This window comes from Dama dama, chromosome 5 (genome assembly GCF_033118175.1).
Source record: "Dama dama isolate Ldn47 chromosome 5, ASM3311817v1, whole genome shotgun sequence".
Classification (NCBI taxonomy): domain Eukaryota; kingdom Metazoa; phylum Chordata; class Mammalia; order Artiodactyla; family Cervidae; genus Dama; species Dama dama.
In genome coordinates this window covers 119108479-119131558 of record NC_083685.1, presented here as the reverse complement: position 1 = coordinate 119131558, position 23080 = coordinate 119108479, and the positions used below count along the sequence as shown (strand labels likewise).

General features: G+C 50.7%; 1 protein-coding gene across 6 annotated transcripts in view; it reads right to left on the bottom strand.

Annotated features, from left to right (window-relative positions):
• Positions 1 to 23080, bottom strand: part of B3GNTL1 (UDP-GlcNAc:betaGal beta-1,3-N-acetylglucosaminyltransferase like 1) — a 115007-nt gene that overhangs the window by 34377 nt on the left and 57550 nt on the right. For all 6 annotated transcript variants that reach the window (XM_061144429.1, XM_061144428.1, XM_061144424.1 and 3 more), the window contains one exon: positions 915 to 1010. In XM_061144429.1, the coding sequence (XP_061000412.1) occupies positions 915 to 1010 (96 nt within the window). The remainder of the gene's footprint in view (positions 1 to 914; positions 1011 to 23080) is intronic.

The following is a 23080-nucleotide window of genomic DNA, read 5'->3' as shown; positions in this document are numbered from 1 at the left end:
CCGGTGGAGCTGAGGCACAGACATTCCCCACTTGGGCCAGTCCTGAGGACAGGCGGCCGGGGCCCCGGGTTTGTACATGTGAGACCGGCACAGCTTCTGGAGGGCAAGTCTGGGTAGCATGAGAGGGACTGTCTGACCAGGGTCCAGCGCAGGGGGAAGCAGAGGAGCTGGCCTCTCCCTGGGGGTGGTCAGAGAAATGCTGGGTGGGGTCGGGAGGGCCCCAAGCCAAGGATCCGCTGGGCCCCTGGCAGTGAGTGACGGTCCCCTCCAAAGTGGAGAGGAGACTCCGAGCGGGCCGGACGGGGGGCCAAGGTCCTGGGGCAGATGGTGAGCCTGGGCCTGCGTCACCCCCACCTTCCGGCCTGATGGGCCTTAACACGTCTGACCCACGGGCTCCATCATGAGACCAGAACATATGTCTCAAAGCCAATTTAAGGAGGGTTAAAGGAAAGCAAACTAATCAACCTTAAGATTTACCTTCTGACCGAGTGTTATGTCAGCGTGTTCCCTCTAAGGCCGTCGAGGAGGGAGGGGGAGCAGGTCGGGGTCCCCATTTCTAAGCCAGAGGCCAGCGTGGGCCCTGCTCTGCGGAGGAGGCCCCGGGCAGCTCGGACCCGAGTGCTCCGGGGCCGCCGCCTGCAGGGGAGCGAGGGGCGCTCCTTTCCCTCTGCCATCCGGGGGGGCAGGGCAGCACTGCCAGCGTCTTGCGCTTTCCCACAAACAGCCCTTAAACCAGGATGAGGTGGCTATGCAGATATGAGCCCAAAGCAGGCGCCCACGGTCTTCACAAAGAAACCTGCTGCTCCTGGGGAGGCCCAGCCACCAGCACGCAGGCCCAGGGAGCGCAGGAAAGGCCCTCACAGCCCCTCCCCGCATGCCCGGGGGCTGGGGGGAAATCCAAGGACCATACTTACCCGCCCGCCCTCATCAAACGGGCCCACGTGGGCGAACCAGGCTCGGGAGCAGAACCAGGTGGGCATGATCACGGTGGGGCCGTTGGAGGTAAACACCTGGAAGCAATTAGCATCGACACAATGAACAGAGAAGAACAGTTCATCACACAACCCCCGGGTTACTTCCCAGAAAGTCACTCAGAAAGTGATAAACTTCTGTGCGTGTCCCTTCCCTGTCAGTACAAAGGTTCAAGTGGCTTTAGAGGCAGATCAATGGTGTCCGGCTCTCCAGGCAGACACAGGTGGAAGCCCACCCCCAGGTCCTCGGGGGCTGTGCTTTAATCACTTCCTGATCGAGCCTCACCTACACCCTAATGAAAAGGAATGCCTAAAATGAAGAGTGACGACAAAGAGGCACTGCGTGTCTGCTATGTGGAGCTTTGTCCACCTGACTGTTGGGCAGCTGGGCTTGGGGCCTCCCAACTCTTACTTTATTTCTAGTAGGTTATAAAGTCTGCACTTGTGCCATGGGACTCTGTGAGAACCTGCCTGACATCTGGTCCGACCTGCTCCCGAGTCATGGACAGTGTGAGGCTGTGAGCACGTCTTGGGGACAGGGAGTCATGCCCAGAAGCTGAACTGGAACCGAATGGGACAGACAGACCCCCACCCCCTGTGCCTGGGACAAGTTTCTTCTGTATTTGGACACGGTTTGTGAACATCCAGCAGCCGACAGTCACTTGGGACAGCCCACCCCTTCCATGCAGCCCTCACCTGCCAAGCTCACTCAGCCCCGAGCAAGTCACTCTTCTGCACTTTTGCTTCGAGACATTTCCACCAGCCACTACTCCGCGCCTAGCCCCCGCCTCTCAAGCTCTCTGCTCACTCAGGAGCCTCACTGACCACAGGTGACTGGGGAAACCTGTTTATGGAACTTTCCCTTTGGTGACACAGGGAAGAGGCGAGGCTGCTGTGGTGACTAGGGCTTGGTGATTGACATGGGGTCCCCCCTGCACCCCACCCCACCGTGGGCTTAAGAAGTGGAGCAACTGCTGACATGTGGGTTCTGAGTTTTAAATGTGGTTTCCAGCAAGACAGAACTCGTGAGGGTCTTAACAATCCTCTTAGAAATTTGCCAGTCATCAGTTCTAGTCACTGTTTGAATTGTGTGCAGGTGAAGGAATGCCGAGTTTTAACCTGCTGTGTGAGGTGTAGCGTGTGAGCCCCTCAGCCACCCTCCGTATACAGGCGCCCCCATCTGTCCCCTGAGGCTGCCAGTGGGTCCCCCTTCCTTGTCCTGCAGCAGAGCCGGGGGCCGAGGTCCTGTCCAGACCGGCCCCCCACCAGCTGAACAGGGGAGCCTTGGAGCCCTCAGGAGAAGGTGGTGTAGGCTTAATGAGCGTATCCCACTTCTAAAACCCCAGGGACTCATTACAAGAAACCTTGAGCAAAACTGTCTTAGAAGAAAAACAGCCCTTTCTTCCATGAATGGCCTGTTGGCGGCCACTTCCTGCACTCAGGTCACGTGTTTCTGGATGTGAAACATTGTCAGGCCCCAGTGTGGGTTGAGCAGGTCAGCAGCACTGGGGCCAGCTCCCTGGCATGGTCACGATTCTGCCTCCACTGCCCCCATGGGCTCAGGCTGGTCCTGCCAGCCCACTAGGAGTGGAGAGGGGATCCTGGCTTCCCTGGGATTCACCCTGACTGCAGCCACAACGCCTGGCCTGGGCCATGGAGGTTCTGCCAACAACAACTCGAGATTTGAACACAGGGCTCTTTCCCTTGACACCCTGGGGCATGAAGGATGTGGGGAGGATACAGAGGGGACTGGGCCCCCCTCCCTCAGCTACACTGCCTGCACTGAGTCTAAGGCAGGGAGGGAGAAGGAGGCAGCACTCAGGAGCGGAAGGGGTCCCCAGGGAGACCCGAACATCTGCCTCTCTCTGCCCTGGACTCTGGGCACAGAGCTTTCAACTTGGACAAGCCCCTTGCACACACACACACGCCTACACACAGACAACACGCATCCCACTGCCTTGGGCAGGCGGGCCCTGAGGGCAAGCCCATCACCTGCGAGGGGGATTTGCAGGAATTGAAGACCCCTGTACTGAAGTCAGCTCACTTCCACCTTAATCGGGGGCACAAGGCAGGTGCCAGCCCCACCCTTCTCAGCCCAGAACACGAGCTCCCCCGCCCAGCAGTGCAGTGGCCTCAGTGGGTGAGGGTGTCTCAGGCAAGGCCCCGGGAGGAGGGCTAGCGTCCGCATGCTGGGCCTGGTTACAGCTATGCCTACCCACACCTCCGAGCACGGGCGCTGTGTCCAGCCACGGCACTGGCTTAGAGTGACCAGCATTTACTCCTGATTCTAACACCGATTAGGGTCCACTGATTCTAACAACTAACACACACTTGGCTCTGAGACCACCAAGCTGAACGTTTGGATAGTACACACAGGCTCTGCTCCCCTGCACCACCTCATTTGGCTGGAGATGCTGAGATGCACACGGTGGATGGCGGCGACTCACACCACAGCCCAGGGGCCAGCCTGGTGGGGCCCCTTCCTGGCCCTCAGGCGGCCTTCTCCATGTGTCCCCACATGGCAAGAGCTCTGGCGTCTGAGCCTATCACGGGGCTCCACCCTCACAGCCTCAGCTGACCCTAGTCACTCCCAAAGGCCTCGTCTCCCAGTCCCATCACACTGGGGGGTCAGGACTTCAAGACAAGAGTGGAGGACACGGGCATTCAGTCCGGGACAGGTGCACCCCATTCTCAGACCTCCAGCTCTGCCCTGTCCCCCTGTGGCAAGTGCTCCTGAGCCCTGCTCCACAGGCACTTGCACCCAGGAGCCCATCAGCAATGACTACTCATCTCTAATGGACCCCAAGCTCCAGACTACAAACCTGGCTGCCCACTAACGTCTTCCCTTAGTTGCATGAAGGATGACTCAAATGACTTACAATTTTGTTGAGTATGATCAACATGCAACACATGGTACATATTTAAAGTTTGATGAATGTGACCAAAGTATACACACCTAACCACCCCATCCCCAGCTTTCTCGTGCCCGTGTCCGTCTCGCGGGGTGAGCTTCCCACCTCCCTCCCCCAGGCAATTGCTAACTTGCCTTTTTTGGGGGGCGGGCACACACTGCTTTCAGGATATGAGTTCCCCAAAAAGGGATCAAACCCTGGCCCTTGGCAATGAAAGTGTGGAATTGTAACCACTGGACCGGTAGGGGATCCTCCGATTGGCCTTCTGTCACAAGTGAATTACTTGCATTTACCAGGATTTCACACGGAGTCACGCAGTGCGTGCTCTTTTCTGGGTTCTTGCACTCAGTACCACCTGTTCGCTCTAAACTACAGCTGTTTTCCCTTTCGCCTGTTGGACGTGGGCTGCTCCTAGTTTATGTGGTGAGCATCTGTGTGTCAGTCTCTGGGTGGAGAGGCTTCCATTTCACTCAGGTAAACACCCAGGAGGGGATGACTGGATGAAAAGGCAGTTGAATGGACAGCTTCTAAAAAATCTGCTAAACTGTCTTCCAAAGTGGTTGGATCATTTGAGTTTCCACCAGCAGTGTGAGTTCCTGTTGCTCCACATTCTTGCAGACATGTGGGATGGCCAGCCCTTTTATTCTAGAACTGCTAACAGGTATGCACTGGTATCTCATTGAGGACTTAACATTTTTCTAGTGGCGAATGATGCTGAACTAAATTTGCCATCCATATACCTTATTTGATGAGGCATCTATTCAAATCATTAGCCCATTTTTTATTCGGATGTTTGTTTTCTTATCATTGAGCCTTGAGAGCCCTACAGAGCTCTGGGCACAAGCCCTTTATCAGAAATTATCTCCAAATATTTTCTTCCATTCCCCTGAACTTGTCTTTTCATTCTCTTAACAATGCCTTTCAAAGAAGTTTTCAATGTTCTTGAATTCCATTTACCCATTTTTTCCCTCTTATGAATTGTGATTTTGGTATCTGAGAACTTTTTTGCCTAACCCAACGATGTAAAGACTTTTTTCCTAAGTTTTCTTCTAGAATTTTTACAGTTTTAAGTTCTACATTTCATTCTAGGATCCATTTTGAGTTAATTTTCACATATAGTGTGAAGTTTTAAAGTTCAATTTTATTGTATACAGATATCCATGTGTTCCCTCTGTTCGAAGATAATGCTCTTTTCCCACTGAACTGCATTTGCACTTTTGTTTTTTTTTTTGCATTTGCACTTTGATAAAAGATCAGTTGTCTGTGTACACACAGGTCAATTCTGGACCCTACTCTATTCCTTTGATCTATCTGTCTATCTTTATGCCAACACACATTGTCTGGATTAGCCTTGAAGTTGGGTAGTGCTTGTTCTCTAAACTTGTTCTTTTTTTTCGGATGAATTTTGACTGTTCTAAAACCTTTGCGTTTCCAACAAAGTGTAGAATGAGTTTGTCAATTTCCATTAAAAAAAAACCAAAAACCAACAACAAACAACCCTGCTGTGATATCAACTGGGATCATGATGAACATACAGCTCAGTCTGGGGAAGACAGACATCTCAACAACACTGAGTCCTCCAACCCATGTGAGCACCGTGTATCTCCCCATTCACTTAAGGCTTATTTCTTGCAGTAACTATACTCGTTTCCTGTGGTTGCTGCCACAAATTACCACAAACTTAGTGACTTAAAACAACAGTGGTTTATTTTCTTAATGTCCTGGAGGCCAGAAGATCTAAGTGAATCTCGCAGTGTGAAATCGGGGTATCAGCAGGGCGTCGCTCCACTCAGAGGCAGGGGGACCATCTTGCAGCTTCTGAAGGCCTCCAGCACCGCTCGCCCTCCCTGGCTCAGGGCCCCTCTCCTGTATTCACAGCTAGCAGCTTGGTGTCTCATCTGTCTGGGTCAAATCTCCTCTGACTCCTCTTATGAGGACACTTACGATGGCAGGGCAATCTCGAAGTCCTTCATCACATTTGCAAAGATGCTTTTTCCATTTGAAGTAACATTTCCAGTGCAACCCCCACACCCCCATCCCCAGGGGACATTTGTCGATGTTTGCAGACCTTTTCAGTGGTTACACCTGGGGTTTGGGGGGGATGAGAAGATGGGGAGGGGCACTCCTGCTATCTAAGTGGGACAGGGGAACGAAGTTTTAGCTGTGAGGAAACACACTACACCCTCAAGCTGCTGCAATTAAAAAGACTGACAACACCAAGTGAAAATCGCACAGGTTTCGGGAAGGACAGTGAGACAGAACCACTTTGCAAAGCAGCTGAGCAGGTGCTCAGACCTTCTGCACAACCAGTTGCTCCACTCCTGGGCACATACCACACAAAACCTGTCCACGAATGTTCCAAGCAGCTTTCTTCACAGCAGATAAAACACGTTAGAACCCAAACATTATGCAGCAGTGTATGGCAGGACACCATAGTGCAGATGCAATGCATGCACCCCCAGCAATAGAGCAACTGATACACATGCAACACAGGTGAACGTCAGTGAAGTGCGGCCATCACAGTTTATTTGTGTAGAATCCTAAAAATAGGAGTTTCAACAACTAGTGACAGAGATAAGGTCAGCGGTGCCTGCAGTTCAGGTACAAAGACACAAACTTAAAAAGTCTTTAACAAAATCTTTGCTGCCATGCAGCAAGCTGCTGGCATGAGCATCCTGAAGCCGTCAGTATAGACCTAAGCCCCATGACTCTCAGCATCTGGGTGTTTGGGGGGATATGCTTGGGGGTAGGAGGGGGTCTGAAAGGTCTGGGAAGCCAGGCCTACAGCCCACAAACGCCACAGAAGGGCCCCTGAGGCCTTCTGAACTCAGCATTATATAGCAAATACAAAAACATCAGTGCCAACAAACATGCTCCATAATTTCCCCGACAGTCAGAAAAAAGCTGATTTCACACTATTATTTGGAAACCATTACAAAGCAAAACTGAGCTTCCTGTTTTCAACGCTGACTTGCCAAAACTCCAGACGCGTTTTCTGGTGAGTGACTCCACAGCCGCACACCTGATGTTCCAGCTGTTTCCCCCGGTTGTGGGACTGACCAGAGAAAACAGACCCAGTCCCCAGACACACAGGCGCATGAAATGAGGCTTTGAGTGTAAAATGCACATCAGATTTTGAAGACTTGGTATGAAAAAAAGCATGTAAAATATCTCACTGATATTTTCATATTTATCACATGTTGAAATGATAATATTGTGTATACATTAAAGAAGATATTATTATAATCAATCTGTTTTTAAACCTTTTTAATGTAACTACTACATTCTTAAAAATCGTATTTTGGCTTCCATTTGTGACTCATCTTATTTCTTTTTTAATTTGAAGTATAGTTGATCCACAATGTTGTGTCAGCTTCCACTGCATCACATCATATTTCTAAGTATCTGTCCCCAAACAGTTCAACACGTTCTACTTCTTTTTAAAAACAGTTTATTTTCAGAGTTGTTTTTTCTTTTTTTTCATTATTTATTTGGCTGTGCTGGGTCTTAGCTGCAGCATGTGGGATCTTCAATCTTTGATGCGGCACACGGGATCTTTTTAAGTTGAGGCAGGAGAACTCTTAGGGGGACCTAGTACCCTGACCAGGGATGGAACCTGGGCCCCCTGCACGGAGCATGGAGTCTTAGCCACTGGACTACCAAGGAAGTCTGTCAATCCATTCTTTTAAGTGGCATAGGCCCATGAAGTAGGAGAAAATGCACAGAAACAGCAAAGGGTAGTTCAGACAATGGGCAGCATCAGTGAGAGGGAAGGAGTTTAGTCAGCAAAGAGAGAGGCCAACACCAGACTAGCCGAGGGTCAGGCCTGGGCAGCTGTGGAATTTGTGAGCACCAGCCTTCCCTTCTGCATTGCCTGCTCCTTTGGTAGGACCACCAATACTTGGAAATTAAAACAAAGTATTTCTAGATTTCCATGGATTGAAGAGGAAAAAAAAAACACGAGAAACTTAGAAAATATTTTAAGCCAAATGAAAATGAAAAGAACAATACATTAAAATCATAGGAAGCAGTCAGAACAATAGAGACGATTTTATAGCTTGAAACATTTATATTAGAAAAGAAGATCTCAGATAGGAAAATAGCAAAGTAAACTCAAAGTAAACAGAAAAAGGATCTAACAGATACAAGAACAGAAATCTGTGAAATAGAAAATGATCAAGGACATCGATAAAACCAGAAGCTTAATCTTCAAAAAAACACCAGTGATATTGATAAATATCTAACTTATCAAAATAAAAGATACAAATGATCAATATGAGAAATAAAAGAACATGTCACTACAAAACCTATAGACATTAATAAGAAAGTAAAGGAACATTGTTAAGTTTATACCAGTAAATTCAATGACCAGATAAAATGGACAAATTCTCAGATGTTCCAGGCAAGGAGACCAGGTGCCTGATCTGGGGGGAAGCAGGAGAAGTGCCATAGACGCCACCAGCCCACCACAACCCCAAGAAACTCGCCTGCCCACTTAATCCACAAACCGTGACCACTGACAGCAAGTTGTTGCAAGCCCTAAGTTTGGAGTCGCTGGTTAAGCAGCAGTAAATAACTAGAACCAACCAAGTGTCTGTTGGATGGCCCAAGTGGTGGAGATACCATGACCAGAAGTAAGAGAAGTTAGAAATGTCACAGGCAGCCCTGCTCGGTCCAGGGCTGGTGTGGAGGGAGGGAAGGAAGAGGACCACCCCCAGAGCTGGAAGAGGGAGCATAGCCCTCAGGGCCACAGTCCTTCATAGCTGCCATTGGGACCCCGTACACATGTCCCCAGTAAGGACACTGGGCCAGAGGTGCCTGGAGTCCCACAAACACCACATCCAGGATGAGGGCTTGGAATGCAGATTCATGGAGCAGAAGATTTGGACCTATTTCTTCCAGTTTCATGGCTGAGTCGTCACAGCAGCAGGACCCAGTGAGCCCTCCATGGGTCAGGCATGTTGTTTGACTGCATGAGCAGGCCTCCCCGGTCCTGCCAGCCCCAGCGCCTGCATGTGCACCGGGCACTGCCGTGTTCTCCACGGTGTCTCACTCCATGAAGTGGGACCTGTCCACCTTGGCATCTGACCTCCGGACTGAACCCATGGAAACCTCCATGTCCTGCAAACGTTTTCCACTCGCAGCTCCAGCACTGGGCTGGAGGAATGATGGGAGGAATCCTTTGAAGTTCCAGAGAGATTTGCCAGCAGCTCTTTAAGAAAAGGCATCAAGGTTTCCAGCATGTGAATATTCAACAATTGATGAGGACGCTGCTGGGAAATGTTCTCACGTGTGGCTGGGTCAAGGAGTCCAAGGGTCAGGCCTACGCAGCTGATCTGCAATGGTTGCCCATCCCGTAGGCCCTGAGGGGCCTGAATCAGTCTGAATCACTGAACTTTCTGGAAGTATTGCAGAACAGATGACCACAGGCTTGGGCACCCCTTCACTCACAAACCATCACATGAGAACTGACTACATATGGCCCAGGGAAGCCATCGGATTCATCAACACTTCTCGCCTATGCTCAACCATCACCATTTTATTTCGCTGAGTTGTTCCAGCACCAGGAATGAGGAACGAGGCCTACCTGCTAAATCTGAATCTAGGGCAGAACCAGATGGAGGGTGGAATTAATAGATTTCAGACAGGCCTTAAAATCTCAAATCCTAATCAGAGAGAACAGGGGGAGAAGGCCCACATCCATTCACGGATATGTGGTCAGTGTGTTCCCCTGGGACTAAAACACTAAAAAGTCACTTATTACATGGGATTAAGCAAGAAAACCCTACAGCCTACCATGGGTAGACTGCAGTATCCGGGCACACTTTTTAAAGTATTTTGAGTAGAAAATTGATACTCATTTGATATAAAACTGACTTGACAAGAGAATGAAATGCAGAATGCTTGGGTTCCCCCTGAAATGAGAGGGAAACAAAGGGTTTACAGCAGGTTTAGAAGCAGCTCTGTGTCTGAGAATTGGACTTGGGGCCGTGTTGACCATGACACCCCACATGCCCTCACACGTCTCTGTGCTCTGTGGCCTTGTGGCCTCCCGACGTCCCCCTCGGGGTGGGGTGGGGGGCTCTGTCAACATGCCTCCAGCACAGACTTCACAGCACATGCATGCTGTCCACAGGGGTGATGCTGATCAAGACGCCATAGCAAGAGCTCTCGAGGGCAGTTCTGCCCACAGGATGCCCAAGCAGGGCCAGCAGCTTGGTTCACACACATCCACACTCATCCCATGTGGACGGGGCCCTGCTGCAGAATCCCTCATCTTGCTCCCAACTTGGGGGTGGATCTGGGATGGGCAGCACCCACGTGGCTCCCTCAACTGCTGAGGGGCCAGTGTTGGCGCCAAGAACCACTGCTCAGATCTCCCGGGGCCTAGTGCTGCCGTCTGGGCCCAGCCGTCCAGCCCACGTCTGGCCAGGAGGCACCTCTGACTCAGACCCCATCCCTTCTTTGTGTCTGAGGTGCCAGTCACCCCACAAGGCAGTCAACAAGCCTGGCGCCACCCGGACTCCTAACTGTTCGCGCTCCCATGATAGGGCCCGGGGTGTCCATCCTGCTCTCCCCTTGTACCACGGTGTCCAGCGGTGTCCTGCTCACCATGGGGCCCAGCAATTGTCCAGTGGGTGAGTGGGTGAGCTCGAGGGGCAGGACCGACCCGAGGGAGTCAGGCTTGTGCCTGTGCTCTGCTCACGCGCGTGCAGGTACACACGGTTGCGAGCGTCCACTGTGACGGGAAAGCAGTGGGTGGACACTGTGTGGGGCTGAGGGCGCCAAGCGAGCCCCGAGTGCATGGGCACAGGTGGACGCAGTGTTCTGGGCAGGACACACACACGTGTTCCAACTGGAGTCCCCAGAGAAGAGCAGCCCAGTGCCTGCTGGGTATGCCTCACTGTCCACCCTCGGCTCTGCAGGCCCTCGGCCAGCAGAGAGCACACGATGAGGCCACGAGGGCTTGGAGGTCCCATAAATCCCTCCAGGTCAGACTCAGCTGCAGGATGCTAGAGGTCAGGGCCTCACATGCTTGACCCGTAGAGACGGGAGGCCTGGGAGAGTCTCTGGGCCAGTGAGAGGGGCGGGCTCCACAGGGGAACATGGCCTGCACCAAGGCTGTGAAAAGGCCCTAAACTTGGGGATAAGGAGCAGCGGATGAGTAACAGGGCAGCAGCCAGGAGCCCCAGACGCCAGCTTCTCACAGGGGTGGGAGGAAGGAAAGTCCCGGCAAGGGGCCAGCAGTACCGCCACACGTCCGGCCGCTCCCAGCTCTGCCTGTGGGGACCTCACTTGTGCCGGCTGGGCCCTTGGGCGTGGGGACACCGGGGGCCATGGGGCTGCAGCAGGCCTCGGCTTCCCCCAGACCGGGGGCTGTCGTCACCCTACACCGACCGGCACCATGTGCTGTCCTGAGGGCCACCTCTCCTTAGCCTTACGGCTCAGCTGCCAACCACACCCTCGGGGGCCCTTGACACGCGCACAGCCCAGCACTTGAAAAGGCTCCTTCGCACAGCGGATGCCAGGGATCCTGCGTCAGCGGAGGGAGCGCTGACCAGGTGGACCCCCACCCCCGGTCTCCCTGGAACGGGGGCCAAGGGCACTGCACAGCCTGAGGCTGGCTCTGCCCTGAGCTCCCGTGTGGCCCTGCTGGCTGCCGGCCATCCAGCACTGGGTTGGTGATAATGATAAAAAGGACAATGTCAGGAAAAGCCCATCTGTCATTATTTGAGGAAATTGTTAAACTAACTCCTTTTGTTGAAAATGGGCAACGACAGGGAAGAATTATCCTTTTCATGACATTAAGCTCAAGCTTGCCCCTTGGGGGAATGGCCTTCCAGGGGAACACGAACTTGTCCTCCAGAAATGCCAAAGGGACTCCATGTCCCTGGGGGTGGCAAAGCTGGGGGACCTCTGATGTGGGGGGCACAGAAGCACCATCCTTCCAGCTGGGTGTGGGTTCATGGTCCAGCACCCCCATGGGCCCGGCAGGGGCGGGCCTCGGGCCAGCTTCTCCCCTGACACGTCTGTACAGTCTCAAGCTCTTCTTTGTGGAACCCAACCCGTCATTCATGCCTGTGTGTCCTAGGCAGGCGAGGACAGTGGGTGCCCAGGAGGTGAGCAAGATCAGGAGTGGTGGAGGGAGGGTGGAGAGACACGTTTGTTCCAGGGGTGCTGCTGGCAGAGATGGGGGCACCCAAGAGCCTCTTGATGAAAGTGAAAGAGGAGAGTAAAAAAGGAGAGGGGGAAGGAAAGGGCAACAGACTGCGTCTGGACTCCCCCTCTAGGACCCTTCCTCTAGGATTCATCATCGCAAGAGGATCTTCTCGGCTCTGTGCCTTGATCTCCAAATTCACATTTCAACCTCCCCTTGGGGGAGGGAAGGAGGGAAGTTTTTTCTGAATGTGCAAGAAAGCCTCCATCCCGAGCGGGCTTTGCAGGGCAGTCCCCACCCCCTGCCCCAACCCAACACAGAGAATTCCTTAACACCCAATTTACACGGAATCATTTCAGATTATACTTAATCACCGAGAGCAGAACACCTATAATTTTGGGGGGGTTGCTCCTTCCCAGACATTTCTTAAAGCCTCATACTTTCTCCGTCTTATCGACCCCCGCCTGCCCCAATCCTTTTTGAACAAGACAGAACAGTTTCCAAAGCATTTCGTAATGTTTCTCTCGATCTACCAAGAACAAAGTGGGAGGCCTCCGTCCCCAGCTGCCACTCCCAGGGGCGCCTCTCGACCGTCAGGCCTCTCACTGTTGGGGCTGCAAACCCCGAGGGGCTGGCTGTTTCAAGGGCTGCACTTGCCGCTCCTCACTCTCACCTCTTTCCTCTTTCTTTCTCACCTTTTCACCTCTTTTTCATGAACTGGCATCTCCTCCAGGAAACATCTCACCCTGAATGACCCTGAACCACACCCGGGGGTATTTTGGCTCCAATCATAGCTCCAACAGCAAGGGCTGCAGACCTCCTCACTGTAGCCTGGCTGTGCCCGTCATCCTGCTGAAGGTCATCTGACTCTGAGTCCCAGCACCCCGTGTGGAGATGGTCACTGTGCTGGGGACTCAGACCCACTGGTGCTCCAGCAGGGCCAGCAGGCGGCCTCCTAGCTCTTGGCTTCCTCTCTTCCTTCTCCAACCAAGACCCATGGAAATCAAGTGCAATTCTTAAGCAATTTTATGATGAATTCCCTGGGATTTTTTTTCTTAAATTAAAGGTAGAATTAAAAACAAAGAAGAGAAGCCAGATTGAGAAAAACCTTCCTTAAAATGAATGTCCAGAGGACATCTGACTTTTTACCCTAAATCATTAAACATTTCTTCTTTTAAAGAGACACATATTTGATTCAAGCAAATGACCCCCCAAGAGTCAGTTATTGGAAAAAAAGAAATATGTGGGGTTTTGCACAACAGGGCTAGGAGAAGGGATGCCAACACTCTGGACCCTGCACACTTGGGACTTGAGCACATGTTCTCCCAAAGAAGATACACAAATGGCCAATAAACACACAAAAAAGATGCTCAACATCACTGATCATTAGGGAACTATCAATCAGAACCACAAGATAGCACCTTACACCTGTGAAAATGGCTACTATAAAAAAAAATAAAAACAAAAAAATGAAACCAGAAAACAGTAAATAATGACGAGGATGTAGAGAAACTGGAACTCTCTTATATTGCTGGTGGGAATATAAAACGCTGCGGCTGCCATTCTTCAAAATGTTAAATATGTAATGATCCTACAATTCTACTCCTGGGTATACACCCCAGAGAATCAGAAACAGGGAATGAAGCACACACGTAGGGCAATGTTCACAGTAGCATTAGCCACGATAGCCAAAAGGTGGCAATAACCCAGTGGCCCTCAAAACATGAATGGACAAAGAAAATATGGTGTAAGCAGTACATACATATTATTTAGTAACAAAAAGGCATGAAATTGTGATAGACACAGGCACTGCCACCAGCCTACATTGCCTGAAAGCAGAATGGGAACAAGACAATAAAAACAGGACAAAAAAAAAAAAGAGCGAAGAAAGTACAAGTTCGGTGGCCACTTCTTTGGGTCCCATCAGAACAAGGCAATTATTTTCAAAATTCAAAGAGAAGTTGGCTCATCATGATGGTTTCTTTCAAGCTTTCTTCTGTTCCTGCTTCCAACAGCCACCCATGATTTAAGACACCAGCAGCCTCCTGCCACCCACAGCTGAGGGGTTGCGTCCTACCTGTGCCTTAATACTCACATGAAGCCTCAGACACACCTGAGAATATGCTGGCTTTCCACTGGATCTGAGCCCCCCAGGGAGCTACAGAAAAGGAACTATGAGGACAACCTCCCCGTTTGCTTCAAGGGTCCCCGCCTGCCATCATTCTTCAGACCAGCCTATGTCTGACCCCAGTGAGCAGTTTATCTTCATTCTTTACCTGCAATAAGTTGCACATGGAAACGGTCACTCAACACAGAGCTGACCCCCAAGATGGCTTCCTTCTTAATGAGGAGACCAGGGTAAGAATAAATCACATATTCGTGGGACCAGGAGTTTCACCAGCACATTCTAGCCGGTACCAGGGTGGGCTTGGCTCGGTACATCACCTTCCTGCTCCCGGGTGGAGGCTGGCTTGCTCCAGATCACCCCTTTAGTCCATTAAATCACACACACACACACACACACACACACACACACGAGCTGTGGTGGTTTCTCTTTTCCCCTGGGACTGTCCTATCCATATTCTGTAGTGACAGAAGTGCAATTGTTACCAGATGACTGTGCAGTGTGGGTGCAAGAGCCCCAGCAGAGGGCGCTCGGGCCGCGAGGAGGGAGCTGACCCGCGGGCAGCAGCTGCAGACCTCGTGGCTGACCACACAGCAGCTAGGAACACAAACACACCTTGCCAGCAAACTGCTCTGGGAGACGCCCGTGGGGCGCCCGGAGAGGCTGCACACCTGGTGGGGTGTGGAGCTGCATCTTGGCTGCTTCTTACAGGTTGAAGGGGAGCGGCCCCCTCCTACCCCCTCCTGCCCCATCCCTCCATCCCCCCAAGGAAGAGGTGCAGCTGGCTCTGCCCCCGGTCCTCCCACGCCCTGGGCCAGGTGGCTGGACCCCTGCCCTCCTCACCCACAAGGAGGGCCCTGGCCCACCCACCGCCCCATGTCCAGGCGTCCCAGCGAGTGGCCTTTGTCTCCAGCAAGTGGGAAGTCATTTAGTTGGTTTTCAGTGATATTTTTACAAGTACAGTCTTCACCTCACCCCTGCTTTGTATTTCTACGGTGACTGCATTCCTCCCCCTGGACCATAAAGTTTGTCTTCAGGGAAGAGCTCTCTTTGCTTGAGGAGGGGTGAGTATGTGAAAGAAGAGTGTTTCCTCAGATGACCAGGATCTGTTATGTGAACAGATGAGGCCAGCACCCTCTGCGGGATGAGACCTGTTTGAGACAACAGGTCCTGTCTGCAACCTCAGGACACATCGCAGTGATTTTCTTGGACCTTCGAGGATGACCTTCACTCGGTACGCAGACACCAGAAGCCCCTGAACTCAAGTGGCGCCTGAAGTGAAGGTGGCAGCTGGACCTCAGGGCCGGACAGCACCCCTGCTCTGATACACAAGTGTGAGCCACAGTCTGTTCCCAAACACCGCAGATTCACAACCAACCGGAGGATCAGACCTCTCCACAGCGGAGCCAGGCAGCAGCCCTGCCACACAAAGGCAGCAGCGGTGGCCGTGATTCCCAGAGACCCAGTGCGCTCCTCTGGCTCATGTCTGGGCGAGAAAAGGCAAGTTTTGAAGGGGCAGAAGGACCCTGGTGGGGGGACAAGGGACACGATGCTTCCAGTCACGAGGCCACTGCAGGTGTCCTGCTGTGAACACAGGTCATGTGTGCAGGTGGGGACGGTCCCAGCTGAAGAGACACAGAACGGCCTGTTAGTTCATTAGGACACCGAAGGAACACACATAGGTGAGGGGAGGTGAGCACCTAGGTGAGGGGGAGGTGAGCACACAGGTGAGCAGGAGGTGAGCACACAGGTGAGGAGAGGTGAGCACACAGGTGAGAGTGCAGATGGTGACTCCCCAGGGTCATCAAGTTTACAGCAGATTCCATTTCATCCATTTTCGTCTCTTACTGTCACTACGTCTTCCGGTTCTGATGTGTCACCAAGTGTACTCTATAATCTAGTGATCTAGTTTCTGATTTAGATAATCTAGCTTCTTGGAACTTTGTTAAGCAGAAGGCTCAGGGTCACACTGTTCTTCTGGGTCCTGGCAGTTGGCTTTTGCACTCTCCTCTCGTTTTGCCACCAACCGAAAGTACATTTTGCAAAAAGACATTCTACGCAGCTCATACAAGTTAAAAATTGATTCCAGTGTGCCTTGGGGAGTATACAGCACAAACTGAAACATTTCGTAAGCTCCTGGCCATACTTTGTCCTGAATGAGTCCACCCTTGGTTCTCAAGAAAAGCACATGAAAAGGTACAGGTTCATATGGATACTTCTTAATGCTTTTGGTGCTTAAAACATACAAAAGCAAAGCAAAGATGACAGACTTACAATGAGCTCAGTTTTTATTTAGAAAGGAGAAACTCTTGAGTTAAAGAAAATGAAGCATTTAATGAAATTTATAGACCTCATTAGCTATATCTTACCAGGAAGTGATACGAATTCTTCTTAGAGAAAAAGAGCAAAGTTTATATGACTCACTTCCAGATTCCTGTGGTTTATTTTCCTTATTTCTAAATTCTAATTTGTTGGAAGACTATCTTTAGACAGATAACAAATTTTCCAGTATTCTGACATTTTAACACCCACATAGCAACAAGAATAAACTTTGATGTGAAATCCAAAACCTATGGCTTCTGGATTTAATAAAGACACAGACGTTAATACAAAGTTTCCTTTCTCGATAGTATGTTTTAGAGAAAGTGCGTAAGTAACCACTTTTCTAACAGCGGTAAAATTGCTAGTGGACTGCGGTTCTACTGCGTGTAACATAGATGCCACATTCTGATACTCCTTTTAAAGAAGAAAATGAATATATATGGCACAGCTTACTCTGTTCTGAAATGCATACTTTTAAAATTTCATGAACATTAACTGATTAGAATGAGGTGAACACCACTGAGCTGTGAAGGACAAAACTAAGCAAAAGACTCTGAGCTGAGTGAATATGTGACCCGGCTGGGCTCCAACAGCCTGGTTGCAGAGACTCTGCTTGGATGGCAGGAAAGGTCTTTCAAAGCAGCTATGACAGAGCAGACGTGAGAGTAGGCTCATGGGAGGCCTGGCCCCATGGGCAGGAAAGCATCCCTGTGACCCCAAGTCCACTGCACACCCTGTCTTCTCAACTAGCTGAAGTTACCTTCATTTAGTCCTGCTAAATATCTTCAAACCTGTGGGTCACGCAGATGGTTGGCCCTGGAGTACGGGAGTTGCTGTTAAACCCTCACATTTTCCCGATAATAATGAAACTGAGCACTGGCTGGAGGGGTGACAGAGGCTGGGGCCTCTGGGGCAGCGACCCGTTGGGGGAACCCATTCCAGCAAGGACTCAAGGAGCAGGACACCAACGCTTTCTTACCAGGGCTGCTGACCTGCAGTGTGGCCTGAGCCCTGGACCTCATGGGAGCCTTCTGGCCAGCCCGCCCCTGCTCCCCTGCAGCGCTGACCCCACAGAGTGAGTCTCTGCCCTGCCGCCCTGCTCCCGGGGTGGGGACACCTGCCTCCCTGCCTCCCCACCCTGACTCTCAGCCGCTCAACAGCATCCTATCAAACTCTCCTACTCTTCCTGGGTCAAGAGAGAAGGATCACGTGGCTTCCCACGCACATCACCGAGGTTCCCACTTTGGTCAGCCCTGTCTGGGGAAGGGAGGTAGAAGTCAGGTCAGGAAGCTGGGAGGTGGTGCTGCTGACTGAGACAGATGTCCTGGAGTGGGGCTGCTGGTTGCAGAGCTGACCGCCTCGGGGTGTAAACTGAGGAACACGATGCCGATAGTGAACGTTTGGCACTGGAGACACTGCAGCTGCCCGGGCCCTTGGGTCTCCTATGGGTGAGGAACAGCACGCAGCCTTGGGACCCAGCACTCACATTGGGACCTTCATGGGTCTGAGCAGCAGAATCTGAAGAGGGGGGCCCAGGCACACTGTCCAGAGAAAGAGGAGGGGCTGGCTTGTGCATGAGACACAGCAGCAAGGGGGTCACCCAAGGGCATTCACTGCAGCAAGAGGGTAGGATGGAGATGGATTCTCTGCACTTTTGTAGACCTGTTATATTTTAATTTTTAAAAAAGTTTTCCTTTTTCTATTTTTTTTTTTAAAGAAAATGTACATGCAATGGTAAGTAAGAGGAGATGGTTGGGGGCTGCTCTTGTTAGGGGAGGGGGGACCAGAGTAAAGGGTGGCCTGGGCCCCTCTGTGAGCATCACACATACAAGTGGCCTGCCACGCCAGGTACCAGGCTGGACGTGACCCACTGGGGACCCAGGGTGAGCCAGCAGCCACGGGGGATGGAGACAAGGGCACGGAGCGTGCAGTCAGGATGTCGCAGGTATGGGATTAGAATAAAAAAGGTACTTCCCGCTGCTGCTTTTCTCCTCTTTCTCAATTCGAGAGGTAATCTGCCTCAACTGAAACTGTGTTTCTATTTCTCTGTTCTTCTTGGTGCCTTTCTGCCCCTTTGCTGTTGCGCCTTCTTTCAAGCATTTATTGTTGTTTAGTTGCTTAGTCATGTCCGACCCTTTTGCGGCCCCACGAACTGTAGCCCCCCAGGCTCCTCTGTCCATGGGATTTCCCAGGACAGAATGCTGGAGTGGGTTGCCATTTCCTTCTCAGAGGATCTTCCCAACCTGGGATCAAACTCGTGTCTCCTGCACTGGCAGGAGGTTTCCTAACCACTGAGACCAGGGAAGCCCCATTCAAGCACTGGGAACCGCTTAAGTGTGGTCACCCCCTGTCACATCTCCCGGCACACACACACCCCTTTGCCTCTCCCTTATTTTCCTTTCTCCCTGAGTGTTTCCATACACATGCTCCTTGAGTGTGAAGCACTTGTTCTGTCTCCCCACTCCTGCCTGGGCTTCTTCTGGCCCATGTTAGAGACCTGCTTCCTAGATCTTCTATCTTCCTCCTCTTCAATTTGCTTCTTAATTTTATGGAGCGTCTTCCAGTACATTTCTGAGAAGGACACAAATATTTTTCAGGAGCAAAGATTTTGAATCCTTACGTGAAAAAGTCCTAGTTGTATTTTCACATGACTGACAGTTTAGTTAGGCTTTGAATTCAACATTCAAAACCACTTCTATGAGAATTTTGAAATCTGTGTCCCGGTGTTTTACAGATTCCACTGCAGTTGTTGAGAAATCCACGACTACATTTGTTCCTGCCATTCTTCTCTCCCTGGACAAGGTCTCCTCATCTCCTGGGCAAGATACTCAAGGGCCCTTTTAATCTGACTGCCCATATCTTTGGTTCTAGCAAAGATATTCTTAGCTAATTTACTCTCTCCCACTTAAAAACAAATCTTACTACACTGGATTGTGCCGTGTCAAATCAGCAAGAGCTGGGCACGAGATTTCTCAGTGGGAATCCAGGTTAGAGCCAGACCAGAGCAGAACCTGCCTGCGGTTGGAATGGAAGGAAGGAAGACCATCATCTCTGAGTCCTGCTGGTTAAGCAGGGGTGACGGGGTGACACATGAAAGGTTCCCCACCCTCCGAGGCCCCCATCCACGCAATGTGGGTGGATATTCATGTTCCTCAGGGACAGAGCTCCTGTACTCAGGACCCTTCTGGACCCCCCTCCACACACCTGTTCTCCTGCATTTTTCATTGTATCCATGATAGTAAACTGTAGCTATAAATGAACATTCCTCTGAGTTCTGTGAGTGGCTGGAGCAAATTAACTGACAGAGGAGGGGATCGGTGGGAACTCTGACTTACAGCCAGTCAGGTGACAGCCTGGACTTGGGACTGGGCTGAAGTGAGGCAGTCTCGTGGGGCAGAGCCCTTAATCTGTGGCGTCTGATGCTGTCTCCAGGCAGATGGAGTCAGAATTGAGTGAAACTGTAGGACACCGACTGTCTGCTCAGAACGGAAGAACTGCTCAGTGTTTGAAAAAACACATAGAGGAAAAGGCAAAGAACTAGAATAAAAAAAATTCTGAAAAAGAAGAATGACGTTGGAAGACCCACACTAACTGATCTCAAACTTCCTCTATAGCTAGGACAGTGTAGCCATGGAGTGACACACAGATCAACACAACAGAATGGCCTAGAAACACACCCACGCAAGCACAGCCAACCAGTCTTTGACAAAGTCCAAAAGCAGCTCTACAAAGGAAGCTAGTATTCTCAACAAAAATGGTGTGGAAGCCCTTGAACATTTGTAAGCAAAAAAGAAAGAAAGAAAAGACAGCCTTGATCCAAAGCTGACTTCTTTTGCAAAAAACAACTTAAAATGAATCATAGCTCTAAATGTAAAACATAAAATTATAAAACTTTAGGAGAAAATCTTCATGACCTATGGTTACATAAAGCATCCTGAGACATCGGTACCCAAAGCACAATCTATTTAAAAAGTAGAGGAGTTGAACTTCACCAGAATTAAAAACTTGGACTCTGTGAAGGGCTCCGTTAAGTAGATGAATGAAAAGCCACAGATGAGGAGAAAGTACTTGCAAAACTGACACCCAACAAAGGACTTTTGTCCACAAGGAAACTCAAACCCAACAGTAAGAAAACAAATAGTCCAATAAGAACATGGGCAAAAGATCACAGAAAGCCACCATTAGGGAAACAGGCAGTGCAGTGATGAGACACTTGGGAACGGCCTGCAGGAAAAATCTGACAATACCAAGTGCTGGGACGGGGAATGGTGCAGCTGCTCGGGCAGCCTCGGACGGACTTCAGTTTGAACACAGCCGCATAATCCAACCCTGGTGCTCATCTCAGGAAGTGAAACCTGTCCATGAGGGTCATGGCAGCCCTTCTAGCAACAGCCCCACAACGACTGGCACGTTCCAGCAACAAGAGGAACGAACTGTTATCTCAAAGGCATCATGTGGAATGACAAAGCCACAGTTTCATTAATACAACTGTCTCATATGACAAGATTCCAGTGAAGCGGACAGATAAGTTGTTGTCGGGGTCATTTTCTCTGGGGTGAAGGATAGTCCCATATCCTGACTGTGGCAGGGGTTGTGCTGATGCAGACGTGTGATGAAATGCCATACACTCCACACCCCCCAAGAATGCGTGAACTCCCTGCGAGCAGGGTTGTACCAACGTGCATCTTCTGGTTTGAACATCACACTATGTGTGTAAGACATTACAGGTGGGGATCTGAGTGAAGGGCACACAGGACTCTATTTCTGCAACCTTTATGTGAGTCTGATATTATTTCAAAATACAGAGTTTAAATTGGGCAGACTTCATAAAATGACTCTATGATCTATAGGGAAGCAGTTTTTCTAAGCGGGAATAATATTCTCAAAGAGTTTCATCAAAAATATTCAGGCGTGTGTTGTAAATGCATATTTCCAGTGCCACTAAATCAGAAACTATGGGAGTAGATGAGGAATCTGCATTGTTTTCAAGTTCTTGAGCTATTTTATGATCAAACAAGTTTGGGGAGTACTGGTTTAGGTAAAGAGACTACTTACAGAGGGAGAGGTAAACTTTAATCATCTAGAAATTTTGCTTGTCTAGAGTCCTTGGATGCTAGATAAAGTGAGAGTTTGTACATTAGCACTGACAGGTGGGTTGTACGTTTTTCTCATTTGTGGTCAGGCTGCTCAGATACTGCAGGGAAGTGGTAGCTGACACCCTCCCTGTGGAACACACGGGGCCACGAATGAGAGGAGAGGCTCGATAGGAGGGGGCCATTCCCTTTGGTGCAGCCCTGGTCCACATGCCACTGTGTCCTGTGGGCCCAGGCCAAGGGGACCACAAGGGGCTGTGGAGGAGCCAGGGAGGGTGTCCAAATGCTATGGACTGAACTGTGTCCCCCAAAGTCCACTGCAGCCCTAACCCCCCACCCTGAAACTGTAGTCAGAGATGAGGCTTTTGAAGAGAGAATTAAGGTTAAATGAGGTCATAAGGGTGGGGCCCTGATCCAAGAGTCATCAGGAGTGAGTAAGCACATAGAAGGAGGGCCATGTGAGGACTCGAGGAGATGACCATCAGCACACCAAGGAGAGAGGCATCAGAAGGAACCACCTGCCAGTACCTTGACCTCGAATGTCCAGCCTCCAGACTGTGAGGAACAGATGTCTGTTGTATGTGTGGTGGCAGTGTGAGCAGGCTAAGACACCAAGGAAGCATGGATCCCTGAGAGAGGTGCAAGGGGAGCTGGGAGCAGGCATGGAGGATGAGGACCAGGTGGGACTGGGATGAGGGAGACACCTCACACCCACACCTGCTGTCTTCCTTCCGCTGTGAACCTGAGCACCTACTCCAGGCAGCCAGAGCTGGTCACAGCTACCCATGCAAGCTGCCCTGACTCCCAACCTCTCCTTGGAGCTGCCAGGACCCTCCAGGTAGGATCTGAGGTAGCCTCTGAGGCAAGGATGCAGTCTGGCCTTGCCTCCCCTTCCCCCCCACCACACCCCCATCCAGGAGGTGCAGGTCTGTTGGGAACGGCCTCTCACTGAAGGTGTAAAGTGGGCACTGCCTGAAACAGGTGGCACAGGCTGACACAGGTCCCAGGCCATTGGTCCAGGCTACGTGCCATCTTTTAGTCTATTTGGAATTAGCAGAACATTAATTTTATGGTACTCTGATTTACTGGAACTCATTGGAAAAGACCCTGATGCTGGGCAAGATGGAAGGCAGGAGGAGAAGGGGACGACAGAGGATGAGATGGTTGGATGGCATCACTGACTCGATGGACATGAGTTTGAGCAAGCTCCGGAGTTGGTGATGGACTGGCGTGCTGCAGTCCTCGGGGTTGCAAAGATCGGACATGACTGAGCAACTGAATTGAACTCTGATTTAACATTGTACTTGGAATCTAATCAGACATTCAAGTAGACACACAAATATCAAACCAATAAGTATGACTGAGCCTGGAACTATCACAATGCTGTGAATTGGCTATACTTCAATACAGAATAAAAAGTTAAAAAAAAAAAAATCAAACCAAAGTATGTTGCTCCCCACCTCACAAACATGACTCAGTTTAGACCATGAACAATGACC